This window comes from Myxocyprinus asiaticus, chromosome 33 (assembly GCF_019703515.2).
Source record: "Myxocyprinus asiaticus isolate MX2 ecotype Aquarium Trade chromosome 33, UBuf_Myxa_2, whole genome shotgun sequence".
Lineage (NCBI taxonomy): Eukaryota > Metazoa > Chordata > Actinopteri > Cypriniformes > Catostomidae > Myxocyprinus > Myxocyprinus asiaticus.
In genome coordinates this window covers 37192332-37210360 of record NC_059376.1, presented here as the reverse complement: position 1 = coordinate 37210360, position 18029 = coordinate 37192332, and the positions used below count along the sequence as shown (strand labels likewise).

Sequence of the window (18029 nt, the reverse complement as noted above, 5' to 3'; positions counted from 1 at the left end):
GAAGATGTGCTGTCCTAATTTCGAGACACTCTTCATAAACTGTAAGACTTTCTACTTGCCACAGGAGTGTATTCTTGTGAGTGTTTATATTCCTCCACACGTGTGTGTTAGTGCAGCGCTGCAACAGATGGCTGATCAGATCACAGACACGGAGCAACAGCACCTGGACTTACTTATTATTATTCTTGGAGATTTTAACAAGGCAAATCTCATACGTGAAGTGCCCAAATACAGACAGCACATTACATGCCCCACAAGAGACAGAAATATACTGGATCACTGCTACACAACAATAAAGGATGCATATCACTCTGTCCCACGTGCAGTTTTAGGACTCTCTGATCACTGTCTGGTTCATCTTCTTCAGATCTATGGGCAGAAACTAAAATCAGCTAAACCTATAGTAAAGACTGTAAAGAGATGGACCAGTGAAGCAGAGCTGGAACTACAAGCCTGCTTTGACTGTACTGATTGGATTGTTTGCAGCTGCCACCGACCTGGATGAGCTCACAGATGCTGTGACATCATATATCAGTTTCTGTGAAGACTTGCATTCCTACTAGGACTTTTTTTAACATACAACAACAACAAACCATGGTTTACAGCAAAACTCAGGCAGCTTCATCAGGCCAAAGAGAATGCTTACAGAAGTGGGTATAAAATCTTGTACAGTCAGGCCAAATACAGACTGACAAAGGAGATTAGAGTGGCTAAAAGAAGCTATTCTGAAAAGTGTGCATTAATGTGGAGAGGCCTGAAAGACTACAAGACACCATCCCCCAGCACTGTAGGGAATCAACAACTGGCTAATGACCTGAATGTGCTTTACTGTAGATTTGAAAAGCCCAGTCACACACCCCACACCCGCTCTGACCTTCACAGCACACAAACATTTGCACCTCCTGCCACCACCCTCCTCCCCTCTCCTGCTACTCAACATGCACTTAAGATCTGTGAAGATGATGTGTGCCGGGTCTTCCAGAAACAGAAGACAAGAAAAGCACAGGGCCCAGATGGTGTTTCACCCACTTGTCTAAAATCCTGTGCTGACCAGCTGGCCCCCATCTTCACACAGATCTTCAACAGATCACTGGAGCAGTGTGAAGTTTCCTGCTGCTTCAAAAGCTCCACAATCATCCCCATCCCAAAGAAACCCAAGAACAAAGGACTTAATGACTACAGACCCATCATTCTGACGTCTGTGGTCATGAAGTCATTTGATAGACTGGTGTTGGCCCAACTGAAGGACATCACTGAACCCTTTCTGGATCCCCTTCAATTTGCTTATAGAGCAAACAGGTCTGTGGATGATGCAGTCGATATGGGACTGCATTTTATACTTTAACATCTAGACAGACCAGGGACTTATGCAAGGATACTATTTGTTGACTTCAGTTTGGCTTTTAACACCATCAACCCCACTCTCCTATGGACTAAATTAACCTAGCTCTCTGTTCCCGGCTCTATCTGTCAGTGGATCACCAGCTTTCTGACAGACAGGCAGCAGCTAGTGAGAATGGGGAAATTCACCTCCAGCACATGTACAATCAGCTTTGGTGCCCCCCAGGGATGTGTGCTCTCCCAACTACTCTTCTACCTCTACACAAATGACTGAACTGCCAAGGACCCCTCTGTTATCGGCCTCATCCAAGATGACAATGAGTCTGCATACAGAAGGGAGGTTGAACAACTGGCCATCTGGTGCAGTCAAAACAACCTGGAGCTGAACATGCTTAAAACAGTGGAGATGATAGTCGACTTTAGGACATCCCAGCATTAACCCTGCTCAGCATTCTGAACAGCACTGTGGCAGAAGTGGAGTCATTCAGGTTCCTGGGCACTACCATCTCACAGGACCTGAAGTGGGAGACCCACATTGACTTCATTTTGAAAAAGGCCTAGCAGAGGTTGTACTTCCTTCGCCAGTTGAGGAAGATCAACCTGCCACAGGCGCTGCTGATACAGTTCTACTCAGCAGTCATTGAGTCTGTCCTTTGCACTCCTATAACGGTCTGGTTTGGGTTAGCTACTAAGTCAGACATCAGAAGATTTCAAAGAATAGTTCGGACTGCTGAGAGGATTATTGGCGCTCCCCTACCCACCCTGCTAGAATTGTACACATCCAGAGTGATGAAAAGGGCTGGTAAAATCACTCTTGACCCCATTCACCCAGCACACTTCCTCTTCGAACTGTTGCCCTCTGGCTGGCGCTACAGAGCACTGAGCACTAGAACAGCCAGGCACAGTAACATTTTTTTCCCTCAGGCCATCCACCTCATGAACAGTTAAAACTGCCCCAAAATACTTTCCTTTGGTCATTACAACCATGTGCAATATTCAATCCATCCATTCCTACTTACATCTATATTTCATTTATATTCTTTAACATATCCTACCTCTTCTTCAATACATTACATCACCTGCACATATCTGTATATAAAATATTCTAACAACATTATTGCGCTTGTGTATATTTCTCTTTTATCTGTTATATCGTTTTTATTATTATTATTATATGTCACTATATGTATATGTTTAAATGTATATGTTTGTATGTATATACGTTGTATTCTCTTGCACTGGAAGCTTCTGTCACCATGACAAATTCCTTGCGTGTGTAAACATACTTGGCAATAAAGCTCATTCTGATTATGACTATGAAACAAAGTTTTATTCCTGCAGGGGGACACTTGATGCTGGGAAAACCGAATCCTCCATGCATCTGCATGTAAATCTCAGAACGTTTTATGTCTTATTGCAAGCATTTTTACACTGTATTGTTAATAAAAACTGATAATTGCAAGGATTCATACCTGTGAATGGAAATCCGCCACAGCGTTCAGTAACGACTGTGATTGGCCCATCCTGGCCAGTGCCGAGAAAAGTAACGGGTAGTACGTGATACAGCCGTCTGCAAGAGGGGATTACCCAATAGTTGGGCAATACCATCTCAGCTCAGTTTTTGTCTTATTATGACAGACTCAGTTACGCAATTGCTAATTATTTTCAGCGTTGATTAAAAAAATATAAACAAGGACAGAGGCATGATTGGGGGAGACAATTCACCCCCTTCACAGCATTCACATAGATATAGATATAGATATAGATATAGATATGCACTGTAGTTAGATAGATATATATTCCACCAAATAAGGTTTTATATTATTATTCACAAGATATTAAGTTGGAGACAATGGATGTGCTCGGTGGGGCACGTCTCAAAATAGTCAAATTTTTCTTTGAATACCCTTGCTTCAGTTTAGAACACTTGATATATATAATCAAAATAACCAAATTTGCATCAGGATAAAAATATGAATTAATATTGTCAGTCAGTTGTTATAACTGTAGTCCTCCAGCACAGGTGATCTTTTTCATCTGTTAATTTAAACAAATAGGTAGTTATTTTTTTTAGACTTAGCTTACTCATCCATACCTCAAATATGCCCTTGTCTTGCATACTGGAAAGTGATTTGTTTTTATTTTTTATTTTTTATTTTTATTTTTTTTATGCAAACTGTCTGTTTGTACTCGGACAAAAATTACTCGTTTCGTTTATCTTGCAAATGCAGCGCCTTTTTGCTCACTGGCCAAAACCCTTTGCTGCACCTTTCCAAACAATCAGGGTGCATGCATTACAGCTGACAGGTCGTGATGAACTCTGGCCATTGCATGAACTGGCACAAACTTCGAGCCCCGATCAAAAGTAAAATAAACAACACCAACATGATGTATTCTTAAAACAGTCGTAAAGCTGACATAGTCGATGGCCTGCTTTTCTGAAGGGGCGTGTTCTCCACTGAAAGCTCCGTTCTGCCTCTGTATCTGGCGAGCTACTATCTATCTATCTACCCAGGCAGCGACGGTTGTAGTACTCGAAGCTGAAAATAGCCAGCTGCTAGCTTCGCTGTTCAGTCAGAAACCCACGACAGCGTCCTAATCTAAAACTCAAACTCGGTCAGAAGTTAGGATGCGGGAAGTGCATCCGAATTCATGAGTGCGCAGAAGACATTTACAAGAGGAAACTATGGAGGACTGAGAGACGGGACATTTTATCGGCGACATTTTTACCGGCTTTTCGGCCAAGCCGCCAGCATAAACAGCTAGGGCCAAAAGGTACGGCTTCTGTACAGACGGAGTCCTTGCTCGACGGACGAGTTGCGGTCGGAAAATAAGGTTTTTATTTTTTATTTTATCGAGTTGTGTCGGGTGTATTTGTTGTATGTGTGTTTTACGAGTGAAGTTGAGATGGAAAGTCGGGCGCTCCTCAATGTCAACAGTCGCTAGCTGAGACGGCTAACGCGCGAGCCGACTGGTCAGTGACCGCACGCGGCGTTGCTGCGCTGGTTACCCGGGCGAGAGCGGCTAACTAGCTCGCGAGTTAACGCCAGCTTTAGCTTTCTCGGTGTTTAAATCGCCTCGGAGTTTATTCGAAAATGTGTTCGTGTATTCGCTGTCCCTAAGGAACAGGTTAATGATTTGAAGTGATAATAGTGTTGTAACGGGTTATTTCTGTGGAAGGGAGTTCTCTGGAAACGGTAAACTCCGCTGAATCTGAAGTTCTGCTGGACTGTAAATATGGCTGACGTTTCGTTCTAAAATCAAGGACGCGCAACCGAACTAGTTAGTGGGCTGCGTGAGACTTTTTCTCGCCGATGATTGGCCAGACGGAGAGGGCGGACGGCTGTGATTGGCTACCTAAGTATGTGGGGGTTGATAAACTTCGCAGCCTCAGGCGGTCGTTGCACTTCTGTGATAAATTCCACAACACTCTACGTAAGTTATTTTTTTAAATATGTCAGCTAAAGTGTAAAAGGTGGTTGGTACCAATGTGTCACGGCGGTATTCATCTTTAAAAACGGTTTAAGAGTTGGCAGTAAGAAGACAAAGCGATTGAGGCCTTGTCCATAACATCAAAAGTCCCGCCCACTGGACAGCAAAAATAAAAACACTCTCAATTTGGCGACCCGCCTGATCTTAATCCTGCCAATGAATTTGTGTAAACAAATGTCCTCTGCGAAATTGGTGATGGATATGTTTACATCCCCACCCATGTCAATATTTATTTCGTTTTGGTCTAACGAATTTACGGATTTATACATTTATGCAACACTTTATAGTTTGGTCATTCCTGGCATTCTGTGCCTTTTGGACATCATAACATTTTTAAAATCACTTCTTGTGTCCCTTTGTCCTCTTGATAGCTTATCAGTTAATAAATTATATATATATAAGATATTATGTATGAACCCCCCCTTTTTTTTTTTTTTTTTTTTTTTGGCTGACCTTATGGAATTATTGTACAAAAAAAAAACCCACTCATGCTTAACAGGGTGGACAAAGTAATAACAGGGTGGACAAAACCTGAAACCAAAAATGATTTGGTGACTATGATTATTTGTGTTCAATTTTATTTAGATAACAACATGGATTTACACAATAAACAATCTCAGTGAAACTGAGACTTTACCTTTGCAGTAAAATAAAAGTAGTAAAGTATATATTCATTTTTAATTTGAGGTTTTGATATATATATATCCATGTGTGTGTGTGTGTGATTTAATTAACACTGGTTTACCAGTGCTGCATTTGTAATGAAGAACAGGCATAACAAACACGCATAACAAGTGCTTAAAGTGATAGTTCACCCAAAAATTAAAATTCTCTCATTTACTCACACTCTCAGATGTATATGATTTTCTTCTGCTGAACACAAACGAAGATTTTAAGAATATTTCAGCACTGTATGTCCTTACAATGCAAGTGAAAGGGTGGCAAAATTTTGATGCTCCAAAAAGCACATAAAGGCATCATAAAAGTAATCCATACAACTCTAGTGTTTTAATCTGTCTTCAGAAGCAATATGATAGATGTGGGTGAGAAACACACCAATATTTAAGTAATTGTTTTACTATAAATTCTCCTCCCTGCTCAGTCAATTTCCACTTTCACATTGTCATTCACATACTTTTATGCTGCCTTTATGTGATTTTTGGAGCTACAAAATTTTAGCCACCATTCACTTGCATTTTGAGGACTAACAGAGTTGAAATATTCTTCTAAAAATCTGGGATACACATCTGGGATGGCATGAGGTTGAGTAAATGATGAGAGAATTTTCATTTTTGGGTGAACTATCCCTTTAACCAAATTTTATTTATTTATTTATTTTATTCTTTTTTTTTTTATTTTTTTATTTTTTTGAGAGGCCTTGCACATTAGTGTACAGTGTAGTGTTAAAATTAGTGTACACATTCCGTTACGTGCTCACGCACCAAGAAGAAACACTGAAAGGTCTGTCTATTATACAGTATTTTGCATTATCATTTAAAATGAGTTTTAATAATTATTTTAATTGTATATATACTACCGTTCAAAAGTTTGGGGTCACTTGACAAATGTTTCTCGTGATCTTAAATACCTTTTGATCTAAAGGCGTATGCTTAAATGTTTGAAATTAGTTTTGTAGACAAAAATATAATTGTGCCACCATATTAATATATTTAATTACAAAACTAAAATTTTATAAAAAAATAAATAAAAGTTTTTGAAATGGATGACTTGAACCAAATAATTAAGAAAAGCAGCCACTAAGTGCCCAGCATATAGATGGAAACTCCTTCAATACTGTTTAAAAAGCATCCCAGGGTGATACCTGAAGAAGTTGGTTGAGAAAATGTCAAGAGTACATGTCTGTAAATTCTAGGAAAAGGGTGACTACTATGAAGATGCTAAAATATAACACAGTTTTGATTTATTTTGGATTTTGTTTAGTCACAACATAATTCCCATATTTCCATTTCTAGTATTCCATTGTTATGATGACTTTACTATTAGTCTAAAATGTGAAAAAAATAAAGAATGAGTAAGTGACCCTAAACTTTTGAATGGTAGTGTGTGTGTGTGTGTGTGTATATACAGTGTATATATATATATATATATATATATATATTAAAAGCAAACAAAAAAACAAACAAACAAAAGGCCTTGATTCCATTAACTGGAAAAATAATATATATATATATATATATTTCTTTTTTTTTTTTTTCAGTTAATGGAATCAAGGCCTTTTTTTTTTGTTTTTGTTTTTTGCTTTTCAAATTATTTCTCAAATGGCCTCGCGGTCTGGGTAAAATGGTCTCACTGGCCTTACGGTCCTGAGGCCTGATGTTCCCCACCCCTGCTTAAGGCTCTCTTTTCTCTTTCACTGATTTCAAGCTTATCCCTCCATTTTTCCCTCTCCTTCTCCAGGTACTGTTTCCTCCAGTCAGGATCAAAATCCCAACGTTCTCTGTAGCGCCTCTGTGTCCCAGCAGAACTAAGAGCCATTTTTTGAGAGACATACAACCATTTACAATATTACTTTTGTTTGAACTGAGTTTTAATTGGAAACAATATTTAAAACATTACTAATGAAGTTCACATACACTAATTCTTCAACTTAAATCTAAATTACTTTCACTGTCACTATGTACACTCTAACTGTCCAATTCTAACTGGAAATTCTGACCTAAAATCAGCCATTGCACAATGTCTGAGCATAAAGAGGCAAACATAGAAGGTTTACAGAATTGAAGGAATTTAAAAACGATAATTTTAAATATTACCCTTAACAGAGCAGGCATATTAAGGTAAATATAAGATAAGATAAATATATATTTCCAATATGGAAATGATATTTGGTGGTTTAAAATGTTTCAAATAAAAAAAAAAAAAAAAATGTAAAAACTTTTATATGCTTAAAGTTTAAATGGTGTTATTTTTGTCAAAGACAGCTTTAAATTTTATATTTTTCAACATTTTAAGGCAAGAAGATCATGATCTTTACTGGGGACACAAAAGGCACCGAATACCAGGAATAACTCAGTTAACTGAACTTGAGAAGTATTTGTTTTTTAAGCAATTATGACATCTGTGCTTTTAAGAATTTTATTTATTTGCTCAGGTTAACAGTTGGCCACATTAATTGTTTAGTTTTTATGTAGTATTGTTTATTCCACAAAAGTAGTCATATTAAATGCTCATAAAAGCACAAACGCTGACTGTAAAATTGACCACATATATAAATATTTTTTAAATAACCGAAACCATAATGTGTGAAAGACTTGAAAATGAGCACGATGCTGGTTGTGACCACTTCCAGGAAATAAGGGCGCACGCACGGTATTTAAAGCCACATGACTCAGTCAACCAAGAGTGGTATAAAAACTTCTCATTGTTGACTTTTTGCAAGACATTGCTTATTGTTTATGGATGAAACAATAATCATTTTGAGGCTGTTGCAAAATGTTATTTGCAAAATTTTATATGCAGAACTACTGAGAAATCGAATACAATGCTTTCTTGTTTTTGTTTTTTTATTATAATTTTTTTATACAGTCCAAGGTACAAGGGGCTACGTGGTGTGAGTGCCCATGAGAAAACCACGACGGAGGGGAGGCCTGCCCGGGGCCTTAGCGAGCCAAAGAAGCGATGCTGCTAGCACAGCTGCAGCAGATAGGGGGGCATCACAGCCACGGTCACCCTCTCCCTACCGGGTGAAAGTTTCACCCACCAGAGAAACCCTTACGTACTCCCAGGCTCAGAAGATTGTAGAAGTAGACCTGGAAGGAAGGTTGCATCGGATCAGCATCTTTGACAACTTGCCGGTCATCACTGAGGACGAGATGACAGCTCAGGACATTACAGAGTGCAACAGCAACAAAGAGAACAGTGAGCAGCCATCAGTGACTACCACCGTGAGCTCGGCGCGAAGATCGATCTCCCATAGAGCCAAGAAGAAAGATACAAAGAATTTGTCATTGTTCCCTTCACCGCAAAACCACTGCTCCAACTCTCACGGACACTCTCAGACACAGTCAAATCTGCACAGCCACCATGACGTCCTTCCCAACCCCACCTTTAGATTGCTGGAGTCTTATGAACCAGTCGAGGTTCCCTCACGCCCTACTGCATACTACCGCTACATAGAAAAGTCTGGTGAAGAACTGGAAACCGATGCAGAGTATGATATGGACGAGGAGGACATGGCCTGGTTGGAGTTGGTCAATGACAAGCGAGAGTCCGAAGGCCAGCCACAAGTGCCACCTGATACATTCGAGCTCCTAATGGACCGCCTAGAAAAGGAGTCCTTCTTGGAGTCACGAAGCCAAGCGCCTTCGCAAAGTGTCATCGACGAGGACGCCTTCTGCTGCGTCTGTCTCGACGATGAATGTCTCAACAGTAACGTCATCCTCTTCTGTGACATCTGTAATCTGGCTGTGCACCAGGAGTGTTACGGAGTTCCTTACATCCCTGAAGGCCAGTGGCTTTGCCGTTGTTGCCTGCAGTCGCCCTCTCACCCCGTGGACTGCGTGCTGTGCCCTAACCGGGGCGGAGCGTTCAAACAGACCAGTGACGGACGATGGGCGCATGTTGTCTGTGCTATTTGGATCCCAGAGGTGTGTTTTGCAAACACAGTCTTCCTTGAGCCCGTTGAGGGCGTTGACAACGTCCCACCGGCTAGGTGGAAGCTTATGTGCTACCTGTGCAAGCAGAAAGGTTGTGGGGCATCCATCCAGTGCCACAAGGCCAATTGCTACACTGCGTTCCACGTGACTTGTGCACAGAGAGCGGGACTCTTTATGAAAATTGAACCGGTCCGAGAGACTACTGTGAATGGGACTACGTTTTCGGTGAAAAAGACGGCGTTTTGCGAGGCGCATTCGCCGCCTGTGAAGGAGGGCTCAGATGATGAAGAAACTGGGGGGAGGGTTTTGGGGTGTAGAGCTAACAGGGGTCGCAGTGCCTATATTCAGACGCCAGAGCTAAAGACCCAACGGCGAAGCAATAAATTGGATTCCAAACATCAGCAGAAGAAAGGAAAGCAAGAAGAGGCATCCAAAAAAGTTGCAACACCATTGGTGATGGTTCCGGAAATACCTACTCACAGGTACTTGTATCAATTTTAAATGCACTACTTTCATGACTGTACATTTAACGGGAAGGAGAGTGTCAAATACATTGCTGTAAAATAATTAGTTCACCTAAAAATGAAAATTCTCTCATCATATACTCACTATTATGCCATCCCAGATCTGAATGATGACTTTCTCTCTTCGAAGATTTTTAGAAAAATATCTCAGCTTTGTTGGTCCATATAGTGCAAGTGAATGGTTGCCATAATTTTGAAGCCCCAAAAAGCACATAAAGACTGCATAAAAGTAATCCATACGACTCCAGTGGTTAAATCCATGTCTTCAGAATAGGTAAGATATCTGTGGGTGAGAATCAATATTTAAGACTTTATTATAAATTCTCCTCCCTGCCTAGTATGTGGTGATATTCACAAAGAATGCAAATCACCAAAAACAAAAGAAGAACTCTTAGGAGAGAAGATAGCGCTTAGGAGGGCTGGTGAAAGTGGACATTTATAGTAAAAAAACGTATATATTGATCGGTTTCTCTCCCACACCAATCATAATGCTTCAGAAGATATGGATTTAAGCACTGTAGTCATATTATACTGCCTTTATGTGCTTTTTGGAGCTTCAAAGTTCTGGTAACCATTCACTTGCATTGAATGGACCAACAAAGCTGATTTATTCTTCATTTTTGTTCTGCAGAAGAAAGTCATACACATCTGGGATAGCTTAAGGGTGAGTAAATGATGAGAGAATTAAAATTTTTGGGTGAACTATTCCTTTAAAGAAATGGTTCACCCAGAAATTAAAATTGTCAGTATTTTCTCCAAACCTAAAAGCACATATTTTTAAAGTTTTTTTTTTCACCGCTCTCTCCATAAAACAATAGTAATTACCACATCTGTCAAGCTTCAGATGAGAGAGAGCGAAAAAAAATATTGTCCATTGATTGTGTCATGTTGGACTTTCAATAATACCTATTCATAGTGAGCTATGATTATTTAATCCAATAGTGAAAGTGTCCAATAACAAAGAGGTTAATAAGATCAAGCGAGTAGTATTTGACTGGTCATGTGATTCTAACATGGCAGCCCCCATGAGGAGACCCTCTCCATGCAGAATGAAACAACTTTTATATACTGGTTTGGAATGACATGTGTGTGAGTAAATAATGACAGATTTTAATTTTTGGGTAAACTATTCGTTTATGATATTTTTGGAAATTATTTAGCAAAGCTTATTGTTTGATTATTTTGTCTGTGTTATTTACAGGTTGAACAAAATTTCTAAAGATGTTGTCATACAGAGAAAGAATCAGTTTATGCAGAGGCTGCACAACTACTGGTTACTCAAACGGCAGTCACGCAACGGAGTGCCTCTCATTCGCCGTTTACACTCACATCTACAGGGCCAGAGGAGTGCAGAACAGGTCAGCCTTCATGAATAATGAGATTTTGTAGGCAAAAGCTACACCCCTTAATGGGTCTGTTTGCAAGTCTCTGGCTGTTACTAACTGTGAATATCCATGTAGGCAGAGCCAGATGAGAAGTTCAGTGCTGTGAGAGAAGAGCTGAAATACTGGCAGAAGCTTCGTCATGATTTGGAAAGAGCTCGACTGCTGATAGAGCTCATCCGTAAGAGAGAGAAACTAAAGAGAGAGCAGGTAACATATAGCTTCCAAATATACTAAATGTTTTGTACCACAATTGTCTATTCCCGTGGTTTGCTTTAATAAATAATGATGTAGGGCTGGCCGATTTTTTTATTTTTATTTAGTCCACCCCAACTAATTTGAATTTACCTTTTGGCAAATGTTTTTTATTAGAATTTTTTATCAAGGTTTTGCGAACAAATATTAGCTAACGTTATAGTTAGGTACTTTGTCAATCAACCAAAGGCTGAATACGGAAGAAAAAACATTTTCATAGCACTTGGCTTGATGTCGCTCCCAATCTGATCAGCTGCACATGTGTGTGCGTTCCAAATGAACGAATCAGGATAACAACATGGAGACCGATTGTCATGGCTCCGGTGAGTTTGTCGGTTTGTTCTGTGTTTTGTTGTTTTCTCTCCCTCGTGTCTCGCTGACGCTGCCGGCATGCATGATCAGTGTTTCCATGGGAACATTGATTGTTCCCAGGGGAACGCTGATCATGCCACTAATTAGCATGCTAGCAGCACCTGGTTCTCCACTGATTCACTCCCTACTTAAGCCCATCGTGTTCTCAGTATCTTTGCTAGATTGTTGTTTGATGTGAAGTAACTTACCTCACACTTTCTGCCTAGTTGGTCCTGTCTCATTTATCTGTTTGGTTGCCCGTCTCTGCCCGCGTGTCAGGAGTATGGTTGCCTTCCAGTTTGCTGTACGCTTGTTCTCTGCGCTCACGAGTCTTCAACGGAGGACTCCTTGTCTCTGCCTGCGTGTCGGGAGAGTGATTGCCTTCCAGTCTGCCGGGCGTTGTTCTCTGCACCTCACTACGCTTCAACAGAGGATTCCTACAAATCTGCTCCTAAGTTCCACAACGCACACACTCGCCTATGAACACACTATTCACAGATTTGCCCATTGTGCTTCCATGGTGCACACGCATCCTCAAACTCCTCCCCGCAACTGCAGCCGGTGCCAGGATCCTCAGTCTTCACCAGCACAGTGGAAGTTTATATTTATTGTTAATAAATCCTTTGAGCTGTTCCTCTGCTCTTGGGTCTTTTTGTCTCACTCTCGCTCTCTGACAGAACAATCTAGCCACGATGGACCCAGCAGAGGAATCTACTCTTTACTCCGCCCTCGCTCAGCAGGGAGCTTTACTGGGACATCAGCAGGATCAAATCTCCGCATCTAACTGGGCTCTGGAGATGATGGTGTCGCAGCTCGCTGAGCTCACCTCTGTCGTTTAACAACTCCGCCTACCTCCCAATGCTGGTTCCACTCAGGAAGCATCCTCACCGGCTCCAGCGGTTCCCCATGTTTCTGGGCGCTCAGAGGCTCGTATCCCTCCTCCAACCCTGTTTTCAGTTGAGGCAGGATCCTGTAGCACATTCCTTGTGTGATCGCACTCCTCACCGGAAGGGCCGATGAATGGGGGACCGCCATGTGGGACAACAAACATCCCTGTTGTGCCTCATTTCACGCTTTCTCCACAGAGCTCCGCCGAGTTTTTAATCACTCGGCTCAAGGTCGGGAGGCCGCGAGGGTCTTATCCGGACTGTCTCAAGGAGATCGACGAGTCTCAGATTATGCTATCGAGTTTCGCGCCCTGGCTGCTTCTTGCGACTGGAACAACCATGTGGGACTGGTTTCTGCATGGGCTTTCCGACGACATCCAGGACAAAATCTATCCTTTGTATCTGCCTCCACGCTTCAACGATTTGGTGGATCTGGCTATCCGAGTCGATCAACATCTAACTCTACCACCGTCGACGCCGCTCCACACCTTCTCAGGTGGCTGGCCGTCCTACCCAGTCCGCTACTTCGGCCAGGTCACCAGAATCACGGCCCGGCCCAGAGCCCATGCAAGTCGGGAGAAAGACACCGGTAAAAGACACCGCTCGTCAATAGGAAGGGGGTTACTGGCGAGTGCAACACCTTTGGACAAAACCACCGGACTTCGTACACTTCTCCCGGCCTAGCTGCAGTATGGATCTACCTGTCACATGGTCTCAGCCCTGGTGGATTCCGGAGACTAAGTTAACTTTATGAACATCGACCTGGCTTCCAAATGGCGGATTCCTGTGGTCCAGTTGGATGAACCCACACCCTCAGTGGCACGCCCCTGTCCGTCATCACCCAGTCCACCAAACTAGTCACCTTCATCTCTAGAAATCAAAGGGAGGAGTTGTCTTTTTATCTGATCCAGTCTCCATTGTCACCGGTAGTGTTGGGGCATTCTTGGTTGGCAACGCAAAACCCACACATAGACTGATCAACCAACACTGTTCTTGCTTGGAGCCCTTACTGTTTGTCGCACTGTGTTAATTCTGCTGTCTCCCCTGTCCAGTCTTGTTTCGTTGCAGGATGAATCGGCGGATTTATCCAGAGGACCGCTGACATACCATGACTTGAGAGCGGTGTTCAGCCGGTCCCACGCTGCGACCCTTCCTCCTCATCGCCCTTACGACTGTGTGATTGAATTGCTTCCTGGCACCTCCCCTCCTCGGGGACCGTTGTATTCGCTCTTGGCTCCCAAGAGGGTGGCCATGAACAGTTATATCAATGATTCTCTGGCAGCCAGTCTCATCAGCACTTCCTCATCGCCGGCAGGGGCGGGTTCTTCTTCATGGAGAAGAAGGATGGCTCGCTTAGACCCTGTACAGATTATCGGGGGCTGTATGACATCACGGTGAAGAATCGCTAACCTTTTGCCGTTGGTGTCCTCAGCTTTCGAACTCTCGCAGGGAGCATCCGTCTTTATGAAGTTGGACTTACACAATGCTTATCACCTTGCCCAGATTAGGAAGGGGATGAGTGGAATATGGCATTTAACACTCATAGGGGGCACTTTGAATATTTGGTCATGCCTTTCGGATTGGTCAGCGCCCCTGCCGTTTTCCAGGGGCTTGTAAATGACATACTTAGAGACATGGTTGATCGTTTTGTGTTTGTCTATCTTGATGATATTCTGATTTTCTCCCAGAATATCCAGGACTATGTTCAGCACGTCAGGCAGGTGCTTCAGTGACTGCTAGAGAATCGGCTGTTCGTCAAGGCAGAGGAGTGCACTTTTCATGCACAGTCGGTTCCGTTCCTGGGGTTCATCGTTTCGTCCGAGGGAGTGCGCATGGACCCTGCTAAGGTCAGAGCCATATCCGATCGGCCAACCCCAGATTCTTGCAAGGCATTGCAGAGGTTTCTGGGGCTGGCTAATTTCTATCGGAGATTCATTAGTAATTACAGCCAACTCGCCGTGCCTCTGACAGATCTCACCTCCACCCGCACTGACTTTTGTTCGTCCCCATGGGCTGAGGCCACGTTTTCTAAATTAAAGGAGTGGTTTTTTACCGCACCCATCCCGACCCTGCAAGTCAGTTCGTGGTGGAGGTGGATGCGTCTGAGGTTGGTGTTGGAGCGGTCCTGTTGCAGCGCTCTTCCTCGGACGGAAAGATGCATCCGTGTGCCTTTTTTTCACACCGCTTAACACCAGCAGAACAGAACTGCGACGTTGGTAACCGAAAATTGCTGGCTGTCCGGTTGACCTTGGGTGAGAGGCATCATTGGTTAGAGGGCTCGGGGGTACCTTTCGTGGTCTGGACTGATCATAAGAACCTAGAGTACATCCGTAGTGCCAAACACCTTAACTCTAGACAGGCTCTCTGGGCACTACTTTTCACCCGCATTAATTTTGTTCTTTCGTATCACCCGGGCTCTAAGAACATCAAGCCTGACTCTTTGTCTCAATGTTTCTCCTGTTCCACCAGATACCATTCTATCCACCACTCAAGTGGTGGGCATGGTATCCTGGGAGGTGGAGGCTAAAGTCCGTGCTGCACTACGAAACACCGCTTCCCCCGCTACGTGCCCAGCGGGTTGGTTATTTGTTCTGCGATCAGTTGGGACGCACGTCCTTCAGTGGGGTCACTCATCCAATGTCGCTTGTCATCCAGGGGCGACTTGCACCCAGATGCTCATTAGACAACGATTCTGGTGGCCATCACTTGTGCAGGACGTACGCCGGTTCGTAGCCACTTGCCCCATTTGCGTGACTAATAAGACGTCCTGTAACCCCCAGCTGGGCTCCTCCGCTGTCTGTCCCTTCGAGACCTTGATCGCACATAGCCATGGATTTTGTAACTGATCTCACCCCCCTCCCATGGCAACACAGTCGTTTTGACTGTAGTGGACCAGTTCTCGAAGGTGGCTCATTTCATTCCCCTACCCAAATTACCCACAATGAGGGAGACAGTGGTAGCAATCATAAACCACGTCTTCCACATTCATGGCCTCCCGGTCAATGTGGGCAAGCGGAACGGGCGAATCAGGAACTGGAAAAAAACCCTACGACATGTGGCCTTTCATAATCCGTCTTCTTGGAATGATCATTTAGTATGGGTCGAGTACGCCCACAACTCCTTGCAGCCGTTATCTACAGGGTTATCACCCTTCCAGTGCAGCCTCAGTTATCAGCCACCTCTGTTCCCTGCACAAGAACCCAATGTTCAGATCCTGTCCGCCCACACCTTTATTCCTCCTCCGCGTCTTGTTGAGGGCTCTCCAACGTATACGGTCAAGAGACTGATTGACGTCAGGCGGAGGGGCAGAGGGTTCCAGTACCTGGTTGACTGGGAGGGTTATGGACCTGAGGAGAGATGTTGGGTCCAAGCTCGTGACATCCTGGACCGTGCCCTCATAGACCAGTTCTACCTCTGGCAAGGTAATTCTGCTGAGGACGCCGGGGTGTACTGTCACGGCTCCGGGAGTTTGTCGGATTGTTCTGTTTGTTTTGTTGTTTTCTCTACCTCATGTCTCGCAGATGCTGCTGGCATGCATGATCAGTGTTTCCATGGGAACATTGATTGTTCCCAGGGGAACGCTGATCATGCTACTAATTATTGTGCTAGCAGTACCTGGTTCTCTACTGATTCACTCCCTACTTAAGCCCTTCATTTTATCAGTATCTTTGTTAGATTGTTGTTTGATTTGAAGTAACTTACCTCACTCTCTCTGCCTAGTTGGTCCTGTCTCATGTATATGTTTGGTTGTTCATCTCTGCCCGCGTGTCGGGAGTGTGGTTGCCTTCCAGTTTGCTGTACGCTTGTTCTCTGTGCTCACGAGTCTTCAACGGAGGACTCCTCGTCTCTGCCCATGTGTCGGGAGAGTGATTGCCTTCCAGTCTGCTGGGCGTTGTTCTCTGCACCTCACTACGCTTCAACGGAGGATTCCTACGAATCTGCTTCTGACTTCCACAATGCATACACTTGCTTACGAACACACTATTCACGGATTTTCCCCACGGCACGCACGCATCTTCAAACTCCTCCTCGCAACTGCAGCCGGTGCCGGGATCATCAGTCTTCGCCATCACAGTGGAAGTTGTTATTTATTATTAATAAATCCTTTGAACTGTTCCTCTGCTCTTGGGTCTCTTTGTCTTGCTCTCTGATACTGATATAAAAACACCAATAATATTTCCAGAATGATAGCCGTGTTCAGGACTGGTTTCTATCTGCAGGGGTTTAAGATTATACAAACACATTTTTTGATGTCCAGTGAGTACTTTCTAGATAACGTTCTAAAAAGACTTGGTTTAGATGAAAATTAGATGACTATTAATACCTACATTGGCTAAGAAGTATTTTGCAGTTGTCTTATTTTATACTATTATTTATGTACATCTGGGTTTATTACATTTGAATTTATTTTACATTTACACTCTTTTGACCACATCCTGTGCGGTGCAGTTTCTTTGTGCATTTTTCTTTCACACCTTTGTTTCCTATAATGAAAAGAACTTTGATTTCTCTAATCAGGTTGCCTTGCATTCTAATATATAACATGTTATTATGAATCATGTTGGAGTTACATTTTAGTGGAGAACATTTAAAAGTTGAAAAATCGAATCATGAATCATCCTTAAGTTTAAAATAAATTGAGATAAAATTTTTGCCATATTACCCAGCCCTATAATGATGCAGGGAATAAGAACTCAGGACTTTTGACCTCCATTCAAGTCCTATAACTTGACTTGAAATATTAGAATGCTAAAAGGCTTAATTGTTTTTATTGCAAATGCTGATGATTTAAAATTAACTTAAAATTTAATATTTATTAAAGAATTCTGTTTTTTGTTGTTGTTGTTGTTGTTTTGTTTTTGCTTGTAGCAGAGGAATTACCCCATCCCCATAACTGCATACTAAATAAAATAACATTATTTTTGTAACATTGTTTTAATTAAAATAGTATTTATTAAAACAAAACGGTTTTGTCAATGTGTATCTTTAACTACATGTCATTTAAAGGGATAGTTCATCCAAAAATGAAACTTCTTTCATCATTTACTCACCCTCATGCCATCCCAGATGTGTATGACTTTCTTTCTTCAGCAGAACACAAATACAGATTTGTAGAAGAATGTTTCAGCTCTTTCAATGCAAGTGAATGTTGATCAGACCATATAGCTCCAAAAATCACAT

At 42.6% G+C, this 18029-nt stretch overlaps 1 protein-coding gene across 1 annotated transcript in view; it reads left to right on the top strand.

Moving 5' to 3' along the window:
* Positions 1-3711: 3711 nt before the first annotated feature.
* Positions 3712-18029, top strand: part of LOC127423916 (bromodomain and PHD finger-containing protein 3-like) — a 28879-nt gene continuing 14561 nt past the window's right edge. Inside the window, exons 1-4 of the mRNA XM_051668600.1 lie at positions 3712-4176; positions 8380-9931; positions 11175-11331; positions 11434-11565. Of these exons, the coding sequence (XP_051524560.1) occupies positions 8415-9931; positions 11175-11331; positions 11434-11565 (1806 nt within the window). The 5' untranslated portion in view covers positions 3712-4176; positions 8380-8414. The remainder of the gene's footprint in view (positions 4177-8379; positions 9932-11174; positions 11332-11433; positions 11566-18029) is intronic.